Below are 12,664 nucleotides of genomic sequence, written 5' to 3' on the forward strand. Positions count from 1 at the left end.
TGTGTGCATTTACCACATACTGCTGTTTCACACTGGGCACAGCTATCAGAAGTTTTATTTGTATTGTATTTAGTTACCTGGCATTGTTGTCTGATGCGTGTGTCACTTGAAGGCTACGCACTGTATCCAGTTTGAGCTGCGTTTCCCTGCAGCTTTGCAGTTTTCTGAGCCAAATGTTTCTGCCAAAGCACCGTGGCTAGCATTATAAGAGATATATCCTACTGATATTTTCCCCAGTGCATTCATTGTACAAAACGAAGGAATTGATGGCTGCCACGTCCAGCACATTGTAAAATACAGCACCTGGATACTGGTGATTGCTTTCAGTGAGTACTAGTTTTGCGCAGAAGGTGGAAACGCTCTTCTTCTTTGTTTACTGTTGCAACCAGGCTGTATTTTTTTCTTCAAATGTTTCGCTAATTACAGTGAAATAATAGATATGTATATTGGTAACATTCATCTCTTTTCCTAAGCACGGTTACATCAGCCTAACACACTGTCACCCAGTCTCTGACCAGCGGGGGGCGAGTTTTATCTTTGCACAGGTAGGGGCAGGTCCGCTGCCAGCCAAAACCTGATCCCATATTTGACAGGTTTGTTTGTCCAGCGACACCGTGCTTTTGTCGGAAACAGCTGCTTGTCCATGTAGTGTTTTATGTTTAGCTTGAAACAGGCATTTTTGTTTTCAATGAAGTCCTTCCAAATATTTGATGCCAAAGCAAATATATTTGTAGTTGCTCTCAAATCAAAACGCAAAAATATCAAGGATTTATCGAACAATTCTTATAATAGTAATATTATAATACAGCAGACTATATATGCCCACTTAGACAGCCAGACGGCAGGTCTCCAAGGAATTGATAGGATTACACTAGATATTTGGATAACACATATCTAGAAGTCAAGAGCAATATTCTATTCTATTCAAATACATACTGCTGTAAACTCGGAGGTACAGATAACAAACAGGCTTGTATACGTTTTAAAAAAACATAGCGTATTGTAGGTTAAACTAACAATAAAAGCATGTGTTGTAGCAAGCCGTCAAAATGACTACTTTTGGCTGTTCTAGGTAGAAGTGCTCATAACTTTATTTATTTATTTTTGCGATTCTGACCTATTTTTTTTTTAAGCATGCTGTTTATTTGAATATAGTGCTTTAGCATTAAACTAAGAAAAACAACCTCTGACTGCGGCACAAGCACGCCGCCTTCAATTTACAGTTCGTGCCCAGGTTCAACTAGATGTTATAGCCAGGTGTATTGCTTTTTTTACCCTTAATTTAGATCGTTTTGCATATTTTTTTTATTTAGTAGGGCTACAGGAACCTAGATTCAAAATATTATTCTGGAACCATATTTTTGAATATGATTGCCGAGTGTTTCTGTAATTAAAGTAACGAGTGCTAATCTGGCGCCCTTGGAAATCGGGACATTTTTTAAATTTTGGAGAAAAATGTCGGGACCAATAATTGGAAGTGATTGAATGGGAGGGAGGGTAACATTGGTTCTATAGCATATAGAATATTTATTATATAACATATGGAAGTGGCGTCACATTAAATAAGAAATAGCTCTCCCGTTTAATTATTATTTTTGAACTACATGTTCTAAACATATAGTGTAGGATTACCACCAAAGCGGCTAGAAAATTGGCTCGTGGTTTGAATCATACAGGTGCAGTGGTATCCCAAGCATTACTACTAGGTCCTGCAGTTCTAGCAACGCAATACGACTCAAATAAATGCGTTTCTGCAAAGATTACGGGTTAGATTTGCAAATCAAAATAAAGAAAAAACAAAAGCAACTGCCAGCACACGAGAGACAGACTGACATTTGACACCCGATCTGACTAGAATCAGTCGATTGAATGGGAGGTTATCAAGAAGAATCATCTGATTTAACTGGAGTCCATTGAAGGTGTTAAAGGTGATCGTCACATTTGACTACAGGGGTAATTAGCTGGCATTGGTCACAGGTGATTATTGTTAATGGGCAGCGCTATAAAAGTGTGGTCTGGAAGAACTAAGGTATCTCTTCGGTTCTTGTTATGGGTATAATGGAGTTGTTTGCTGGGTGCCGTGGCGCGTCCCGGTCCGTTCCATCGGCGATGCAGTTTTTCCTCCTTTTTTCCTGCTTTTTAGTTGCAGGTATTTTTGCTTCGCAGATCTCTGCGGAGCACGGCGAAACAGAGACGTATAGCGAGCTACGCAGCAAGGGAAATGATCCTACTGAGCAAGTACAGGGCGAGGAGTACGACCCCATTGAGCAGGTACAGGGCGAGGAGCACGACCCCATTGAGCAGGTACAGGGCGAGGAGCACGACCCCATTGAGCAGGTACAGGGCGAGGAGTACAACCCCATTGAGCAGGTACAGGGCGAGGAGCACGACCCCATTGAGCAGGTGCAAGGGGAGGAGAACGACCCTATTGAGCAAGGCGAGGAGTACGACCCTATTGAGCAGGTACAGGGTGAGGAGTACGACCCCATTGAGCAGGTACAGGGAGAGGAGTATGACCCCATTGAGCAGGTACAGGGCGAGGAGCACGACCCTATTGAGCAGGTGCAAGGCGAGGAGAACGACCCTATTGAGCAGGTGCAAGGCGAGGAGAACGACCCTATTGAGCAGGTACAGGGCGAGGAGAACGACCCTATTGAGCAGGTACAGGGCGAGGAGTATGACCCTATTGAGCAGGTACAGGGCGAGGAGCACGACCCCATTGCGCAGGGCGAGGAGCACGACCCCATTGCGCAGGGCGAGGAGCACGACCCCATTGCGCAGGGCGAGGAGCACGACCCCATTGCGCAGGGCGAGGAGCACGACCCCATTGCGCAGGGCGAGGAGCACGACCCCATTGCGCAGGGCGAGGAGCACGACCCCATTGCGCAGGGCGAGGAGCACGACCCCATTGCGCAGGGCGAGGAGCACGACCCCATTGCGCAGGGCGAGGAGCACGACCCCATTGCGCAGGTGCAGGGCGAGGAGCACGACCCCATTGCGCAGGTGCAGGGCGAGGAGCACGACCCCATTGCGCAGGTGCAGGGCGAGGAGCACGACCCCATTGCGCAGGTGCAGGGCGAGGAGCACGACCCCATTGTGCAGGTGCAGGGCGAGGAGCACGACCCCATTGAGCAGGTGCAGGGCGAGGAGCACGATACCATTCAGCAGGTTGAGACGGAGATACACAGTGAGGAAAATGTTCCGGTTCAACCTTCAATACAACCAAGGCCTTACCCTGTGAAGTTTATTCCGCCTTACGGCATCCCAGTGCCTGTCACTCCCTTTCCTTTCAAGCTGCTTAGCCCTCGGGTGATCCCTGTCAACGCGCCCGTGCCGCCTGAGCTCCAAAAGGTCATGAATCCCAAGCCTGTTCCTATGCCCCGGCCGCTACCCATTAGTCTTGCTGCAGCGGTCCGCGTGTTGTGCAGCGAAAACAAAATGTACGTGAGGGTAAGGACTGACCTGTACGGATTCAAGTGTAAAGCAGGCCAGTTGACTCTGGGGACCAGCTGCAGAAGCAATGGAGTCTCTGGTGGGTATCTTCTCTTTACATACGGCCTCAAAGAATGTGGAAGCCAGGCGTCTGTGAGTATCCCATGCTGTAGAGAGTTCTGACTTTACATATTTCTAGCTTCACTTGACTGTTACAAGCAATGGATGATGCATCAGGGTGTGTGGGGTGGCGCTTTTTTAAATATACGTCAATATAGTTTCGGGCACAATGTGTAACGTTACGATTCCTATGTATGTAGTGTGTGCTTTTATTTGTGTGTCATTTTAAACCTGCTTTCCGATGTTCTAACTTCATATTCTCTTTCTACACCACCTTCAAGGTGGAAGCTGGACAGTTGGTGTACAAGAACGTCCTTAAATATGTTCCATCTGTGCAAAACAGTACAATTCGGAGATCTATGCCATTCACTGTACCCCTTCAGTGTCGTTACTATAGGTAAGGAACCTCTTTCTAATTATACGGCATGGCAAAAGCGGACTTGTTTATTCTTTTAAATCACCCCGGTTTTAAAAGCGGTTTAACAAAGCTAATGTCCAAGAGTCATATTGCATTGAAAAACTCGTCCGCTTGATTCTTCCTGTTTGTAGGTATCACCATGTCTACAGGCACGGTATTCGTCCGCTTTGGAGGAATCCAACTCGGTTCAAGAGTCTCAAGACCCCATACGGCTTTGCCCTAAAAATAATTAATGGTAAGCAGAACTCTTCAACGGTTATATAACTATATAAAGCGTAGTGTAGTACCTACAGCATGTCTTGGGATCTGTATATCATTAAGGGTTCCCTATTATCTATGATTTTAAATAGGGTGTATACAGATGAGGACAAGTACTGTTGAAGCGGGGGTGCTACACTGTACTGTGGTTCTCCTGGGAGTCCACATGTCAAAATAGTGTCCCGTTTTAATGCTAATCCCCCCCCCCCCCCCCCCCCAACTGCATGCTTCAACTGTCTGTTCCACCCTCCCACCTTGTGTGGGTTTTTTTTTTTTACTCCTTAGGTGACTGGGTTCCTGAGCGCATGATGAATACATTCTACCTTGGACAACCCATACACTTTCAAGCTACTACCAATCTTACTATTCCTGGGACAAAGCTTTTCATCCACAGCTGTTATGCAACCGCATCTCCAGCTTCAAATTCAACGCCCAGATACACAGTGATTGAGAATTATGGGTAAGACTATTGGTTATTCTATGAAAACCTGGATGCTGCTCTCCTGGCTTTCTGTGGAGGTTAGCTGTTCTAAAACCACTGCATGACTGATAATGCTTCACAGGGATGCTCCAACCCTGTGCTCACAGTTCACTTTGCATGAACTACAATTTTAGATGGAGGCAAATGTTCAACTTTATGGCAGTTGTAGTATATGGCTTTGGTGTCGCATGTTGCAAGGTAATGACTTGGGAGTGACTTTATTGACACTGGAGTTGCATTACCTCACCACACCACAGCAATGACATTGCATCTTAAATATGCCAGGGCTTACAAATTACTTTTTGCAATCCTGTTCTGTGCTTGAAACCCACATGCTCTTTTCATTGCACTTCCTCCCTTTCCAGGTGCATGGTGGACAGCAAGTATGAAACCTGTAGCTCCCATTTTGTGCCTCCCAGAACCAACAATACAATCAATTTAATTGTTGATGCTTTCCAGTTCAACACGCTGTCCCCTCTGGTAGGTTTCCCTTTGTACCTGCTCATCCCTATACTGGGCTTTGGCACCCAGATCTCTTCCAATGCAATTGGAGTTTCTTCTGCTACTCTGACACCAGTGCCGTGTTCACTCTTCGTAAAACGATATTGCCAGCATGTGTTGGAAGTGTGACTTTTGCATGAAGTGAATGGCAGCCCAAAGTTAATGGCTATGATCGTGCCGTGTTTAGGTGGTGTGGCCTGACGCTCATTCAATGTAGTTAAGATGTCTGACGCGCACTGCTTGCATGCATGAACACAAATGGTTAGCTGCAGAAGTTGACCAAGTTGCTCTCCAGTCATCTGGTGTATAGTCTGTCTAATATTGCTAAGGAAATAATTCTCCATTCTATTCCCAAGGTAAACAAGTACTACATGCACTGCACAATGGTGGTAACGAGCAACAGCATGGTAACGCAGAGTACCAAATCTTGCCACTATGATAAGAACGTGAACAGGTAGGTTCCATTAAAGGTTAAAGGTATCGCTCCCTTGCATGTCTTGGGTAGTGCAAGATGAAGGCAACCATTAATGATGTGTCAATTTTCTAGAACTAAAGATTTGGTTTCCATAGTTCTGGGAGGGTGGCATTCCAATGAGGCACCATGCTCTTTCTAGGAGCATGTAACTTGAGGCAGTTCCATGTGAATAACTACTAATGTCTCTGTTCAGGTGGGTGGAACTTGAAGGTAACCACAGTGTCTGTTCCTGCTGTGACTCTGTGTGCATAAATGAAGATGTGACTTTGCCCATCGGTATGTATACGACCCCCAGAAAGCAAGGGGAAGGGTGTAAAAATTGCAGATCCAGTAACTTCTGCTTGAGTGACTCTTGTAGCAGTGGTAAGACCTTGGCTTGTACGCTAAAATGTATTTATTTTTAAATGTATCCCCTCAGTTACTAAGAGCACCATAAGCAGCGATGCCCTGCTGGTCCTTGAAAAGCAGGGAGGTGACGACGGGGAGAGGAAGACTGGCGCGGCCATTCTTGAACTGGAGGAGGACTTTCTGTCTTCCGAAGGCGTGTCCAAAGAGGATCGGGAGGCACTGTCTCCAGAGGACGATGCCTTTGACGAGAATGACTATAACAGGCTTTTGGATGTTGAGGCAGAAGGCAATGACAATTCTGATGATCCTAACCAGCATTTGGAAGGTACCTATGATGCCTCCAAGGTGCCAGAGCACAGTGACACTGAGAACTATGAGGGGGCTGGGGAGCCTGGTCACTTCGAAGAGGCGGATGAGTGGAGGGCTCTGTCTGCAGAGGAAGCCGGTATGCTTTTTTTAATTCTTGCACATTCTGTGGCTTTTAACTGGCGTACGGAGGGTCTACCATGAGGAGTATATGGGAAGAAGCAAAGTAATACCTCAATTGACTTTATTGAGGATCTGGCATGTTTTTTTTATTTAGTTTTTGGAGATGAAGCACTCTGTAGTTGTGGTGTGTGTTTATTGTGGCACTTTTAAAATCCACATTGCCCTTGTTCTGCATGCAATTCTAATACTGATCATCCGTGTTTCTTTCTCCAGGTGGTAACTGAAGATGCAGTTCTGTCTAGTTATTGGATTATCATGACTGCTAAATAAAGGTGTTGACATTTTTGTATATCTTTTTTGTACTTTCAGTTATTTTGTCCCTCATCTGAATTGGTTTTAAATGTACCCAGTAAACAAATGGGCTGGGTTAAATAAGTTGAGATCAGTTGGCTCCTCTGAACCACCTCCGATTTTTAGATGGGCTGAATGGCCTCCCCTCTATCTTTTTAGAATGGTGGCTTTTGTTTGGTTTAAGGATGAGACTTGAAACAGAGCTCCTGTTGTAAGTGACTCTGCTATTGCGTAGTTCATCTCCAAGTCGCTTTGGAGAAGTGTCTGCTAAATGACTATAAACTGACTGAATGCTGGTATGTGCTGAGGAAACCACAAATCTAGGACCAACTTTTGCCTTCCGTTTCATTAGAAAGGAAGTGTGACAGCCTCCATACCCACCTTGGTCTGGTGGGATTACACCGCCTGAGAGCAGGGGAAAAAGCTCCCCATGCACTAACATCTGCTGTACTTGAACCACCACATCGTGCCAAAGAACCACAACCTCAAACTTTGGACACTGAACAAAAGTTGAATATCTATTTGATGTGCCTCAAAGCTCAGGGATGGAAATAAAACTACTAGCTTGATTAGCCACATTGTGTACAGGTAACAAGATCAGGTATTTTATTACACTCCCAGTAAAACCAGGAATGGATCCAACTGCTCTGCAACATGAGTCTTTCTGCCATCCAAAGCATTGGGCAATGTCATGATACAGAACAAACAATCCATATTAATGCAAGTATATGTAAGAATTACATTTGTCTTGTAATTCATATGATTTCCAATCTCTGCACATTTTAAAACCCTAAAAACACATTCTGCGCACTAATTTGTTTTCCCCACTTTTTTTTTTCCTTATTTAGAATTCAGAAGGTCACTTCCCCTCCCAAAATATAGTATAATACATTATATGGAAAGGACCATACAATGGGTTCCATGTTTATTTTATAGGACAACTGGTATTTGGAGTTTAGTAAAAGGAGACATCTAAAGTGTAAGGTTAGAAACATAAACTTTACCACCTGATTTGTTTGACTTACCTGTTTTTTTTTTTTTATTGGAGAATGAGCCAGCTACTCCTTATCCAAGCATGCAGTTGCTAGAAATCACTGGGTGGAGCTCTGTATTCTCCAAGAGTAATGCAGTGGTGTCAGTCAAGATGGATTGGGTTGATCTGCAGGGCTAACTTGTCTCAACATTTAAGTTACTTTGTGTACGATGTATCATACCCACACATCTCAAGAACACTATGACTTTCCTGCAACGGAATGTTCTACAGTTGAAACTAGATCAGGACAAACCACTACCGACAACACTGGCACAAATTACTAACTTCCTTAATTAAATTTTCACCAACAATGTCTTTTAGAACACATTACCATTGCCCAAAATGTGCATTTAGTACTTATACATTGGTTAAATTAATACAACATGTTGGCTTAATCCATGCCCATGAACCAAGTTTTACTATAATGTGTGGCCTAAACAACTGTCGGTGTACTTTCTTTAAATATGAATCCTACAGTCGACATGTTTATCGAAAACATAGTACAACAGTTACGCATGAAAATGTAGTTCAAGAAGTCATCAGTCAGGAGGAATATGAGCATGTTAATGCAGAGGATGTTCATAGTCATCCTTTGAGTTTAGGTCAGTTGATGGAAAATTTCAGAGAAAATGTATGTAGCTTTATCCTGAAGTGCAGAGAAAAGAACATTCTTCCACGGTCTGTTCAGCAGGACATTCTTGATGATGTAAATTTCCTGTTCACATTTTTCAAAGAGAACTATGACTCATTAATTGTGTATCATCTCCAACAGAGTGGTTTCAATATTTCAGAATGTCCTGAACTTGAACAGTTGGTTCAGACACCTAACTTTTTTTGAGGGTGCAGAAGTAATTCGTTCTCAGCACATGTTACAATAATACTGTAAATCAAAACTTGATATGACAGATCCTAATATTAACTGTGTTAAATATGCTACAAGGGATGTGTTTATTGGATTGTTACATGCAGAAGAAATCCCATTATTTTTTCAAATAAAGTACATATTGAACATGGATACTCGGTGGCTTTTGTGTGGGAAAATGTTAGTACCAGTTGCCTATAAGAAACACTACCATGCTTATCGGGTAATATTTGATAATGACTGGACTGTGGTAAAACCAGGAGATGAAATAGATTTTCAGGCACTTGACATGTATTCAGTTGATGATAATCTTTGTGTAGCAACAAGATGCTGCACAAATTAGCAATCAGCATGATCATTTCATTGCAAGGCAATTTTAGCATGCATTCTAAAGAGACACTAATATATGAATTTCAATTTAATTCACTGTCACTCATTACTAAAAATTGTAGCCTATAGTAAAGCACACTAGAAGCTTTGTAAATACTCCCTCTGAACTACGTCGTCAGAACATAATACTTGGATTGCATTAATTTCTTATGAACTGGAGTTGTTTTTAATAGGTATATGTGGCTTTATGTATATTTGTTTTTTGTAGAATATTAAGGTTCCTTTTTGTTTTCAACTGTGACTACTATGCTCTGTCCAGCAACTGGACTTGGCAATTAATTTGGTTAACACATATGTATTGGTAATACATATCCTCTGTACCTTTACAATGCTCAAAGTATTACCTAACATTCAATAAGAAATGTAAGTTAAGAAAAGCTGCTGCTTATATAACCTATTTTTAAAGGCAATTGAGTTTGACTACACACCCAGAAATTGTGCTCTTTATTTTAATTTCCAATGTTTGTCCCCATATTATAACTATGAATTGTAATGAAAAATAATTTTGTAATTGTTTACATGCATGATTAATAAAAGGTGAAATTCCTGTTTTATTGGTCCTTGAGTGAATGATTTTTGCAGAGGTGTTAAAAAGATTGGCTGCCATTCATTTTACATATACTTTTATGCATCCAATTTCATTATTTTTAACTTTGTTCATTTTTAAACTACTTACCAGCTATGACTGTTTTTGAAACATGCTTTATGTTTACTACCAATTCAAATGCCTGTACTTAAAGAACATAGTGAAATGTGGAGCCTTGCCGCTGTACCTATAATGGTACAACTGCTTTGTCACTGTAGTGGTACCATAAAGTGACAAATCTGTATCATTTTTTATGGGGTACATTTTAATTAAAGTTCCCTTAAAGGTACAAATACAAGTGTTTGTACCCGTCATGGTAAATTAGCAAGCGCTACAATTTGGTCACGATGGGTACTTATAAGTACCAAGACATTAGTACCATTAATAGGTACATAACTGACATATGAGGTACAAAACGAAATGGTACAAATTTGCACCCTCCAAAAAAGTACATATATTGTACCTTGAAAGGTACCACTACAGAGACAAGCATTTCTACCTTTTTAAGTACAGATGTGTACCTTTCTTTCTAACAGTACTGTATATTTATATGAATGGCACTGAAAGGATCTGGTGCTTGCAGTGTGAAACAGGTAACCCTTGATGCTAGAACTCTGCAGCTGTGTAAGGAATAAGCGCTGCAGGGACGCAACTATTAATATTACCAAGGTTTAAAAAAAAAACAAAAAAAAAACGTATGTTACTGTACCAATCACAGACAAAACACAGCACTGTATTAAACGCACTAGGGGCCTCTCTTGACCATAAAAGTAAACAGTGTAACGCACTTCCTAGGTTATACTTTGCAATACCTGGTGCTGATGAACTACAGCTAGCACATTAAATAACGTGTGTATATATATATATATATATATATATATATATATATATATATATATATATATATATATATATAAATCATATAAAAGGCTTTATTTTCGAAATTAGCGCATATAATGCATGACGTAAAAAAAATGAAAAACTAATAAAATAAACATTTAAAAAGAAGATATTGTGTAAACAGGTGTAAACTGCTATATGTACATACAAAATTGTGAAAACAAAGTCATTATTTACAAAAATAACACAAAAGGCTTTTTTTCACATTAAACTATAGTGCTCAACAGAAAAGAATGCATCAGAAAATATCGTATACTGGCCATGGGCTTTGGTTTTGCCCAGAGCTATAACTAAGCATTTAGCTACCGGGGCATGCAATTATATATATATATATATATATATATATATATATATATATATATATATATATATATATATATATATATATATATATATATATATATATATATATATATATATATATGCATGCACCTCTGGTTGAAGAAACCGGAGGTGGATGGAAAGACTCCATATCGTAGCTACCGGGGCATGCAATTTTATATATATATATATATATATAAATATATATATATATATATATATATATATATATATATATATATATATATATATATATATATATATATATAATTATTATTGTTATTGTTATTTTTTATTTTTTTTTATTTTTTTTGGATGTTTGGAGTTAGGATGGTATTTACTCGCACATAGTTTTGAATGTTATTTCCGAATCTCTCCTTTAACATGTCTGAAGGGGACACTGTATTACTTGAAACGTGTTAACAGTGAGCAGTTACCTTGAGATTACAGACCAGGTTCAGACGCATTGATTGGACTAATGTATCCTCAGGCGACCTAAGACTCACCGTTTCAACGGTGTCAGTTGTGCTCAACAGAAAATAATGCATACAGAAAAAATTGTATACTGGCCATGGGCTTTGGTTTTGCCCAGAGCCGTAACTAAGCATTTAGCTACCGGGGCATGCTAATAATTTTTATTATTGTTATTTTTTTTTCTTTTTTTTTTTTTTTTTGGATGTTAGGAGTTAGGGTGGTGAGCAGTTACCTTGTGATTACACAACAGGTTCAGACGCATTGATTGGACTAATGTATCCGCAGGCGACCTAAGACTCACCGTTTCAACGGTGTCAGTAGTGCTCAACAGAAAAGAATGCATACACAACAATATTGTATATTGGCCATGGGCTTTGGTTTTGCCCAGAGCCGTAACTAAGCATTTAGCTACCGGGGCATGCAAAAAAAAAAAAAAATATATATATATATATATATATATATATATATATATATATATATATATATATATATATATATATATAATTTTTATTATTGTTATTTTTTTTTCTTTTTTTTTTTTTTTTTTTTGGATGTTAGGAGTTAGGGTGGTATTTACTCGCGCATAGTTTTGAATGTTATTTCCGAATCTCTCCTTTAACATGTCTGAAGGGGACACTGTATTACGTAAAACGTGAATAAAAGTCTTAAAACGTGTCAACAGCGAGCAGTTACCTTGGGATTACACACCAGGTTCAGACGCATTGATTGGACTAATGTATCCGCAGGCGACCTAAGACTCACCGTTTCAACGGTGTCAGTAGTGCTCAACAGAAAAGAATGCATACAGAAGAATATTGTATACTAGCCATGGGCTTTGGTTTTGCCCAGAGCCGTAACTAAGCATTTAGCTACCGGGGCATGCATATATATATATATATATATATATATATATATATATATATATATATATATATATATATATATATATATATATATATATACAGAACCATATTGGTTCCTCTGAAGAACCTTGTATTGAGGTTTAATATAGAAACATCAGAGTTACTCTAATGAACATTACAATCAACATTCTATAGAGGGTTGTTTTAGTTAATATGGAAACACCAGTTTAGTGATATGTAGAAACTTGTGGTTCATCAGAGAAAAAAACAAATGTATACCTTTAAGAGGTCTTCACATCCTTTAGAATCCCCCATCCTCAGAAGTGTAAATGCTTTGATAAATCACTCAATTCAAGATGCCAACAATTTTTATTTATTAAACATTTATATAACAATTTAGTGTTTTTACAGGTTAAACCATT

The 12,664-nt window shown here is 40.0% G+C and overlaps 1 protein-coding gene and 1 long non-coding RNA gene across 11 annotated transcripts in view; both read left to right on the forward strand.

The window, feature by feature from the left end:
- The first annotated feature begins 2,027 nt into the window (after positions 1–2,027).
- Positions 2,028–12,664, forward strand: part of LOC131721840 (uncharacterized) — a 31,145-nt gene continuing 20,508 nt past the window's right edge. For 6 of the 10 annotated variants that reach the window (XM_059015006.1, XM_059015063.1, XM_059015272.1 and 3 more), the window contains exon 1: positions 2,029–2,529. In XM_059015006.1, coding sequence (XP_058870989.1) covers positions 2,050–2,529 — 480 coding nt within the window. In that variant the 5' untranslated portion in view covers positions 2,029–2,049. Of the gene's footprint in view, positions 2,530–12,664 lie in introns of all 10 variants that reach the window. The other 4 variants (XM_059015311.1, XM_059015378.1, XM_059014947.1 and 1 more) reach the window with 3 other exon arrangements.
- Positions 6,101–6,813, forward strand: LOC131723067 (uncharacterized). The gene is made up of 2 exons (XR_009320127.1): positions 6,101–6,478; positions 6,736–6,813. It is a non-coding gene; the product is annotated as an uncharacterized LOC131723067 (long non-coding RNA).

Source organism: Acipenser ruthenus, chromosome 1, assembly GCF_902713425.1.
Source record: "Acipenser ruthenus chromosome 1, fAciRut3.2 maternal haplotype, whole genome shotgun sequence".
Classification (NCBI taxonomy): domain Eukaryota; kingdom Metazoa; phylum Chordata; class Actinopteri; order Acipenseriformes; family Acipenseridae; genus Acipenser; species Acipenser ruthenus.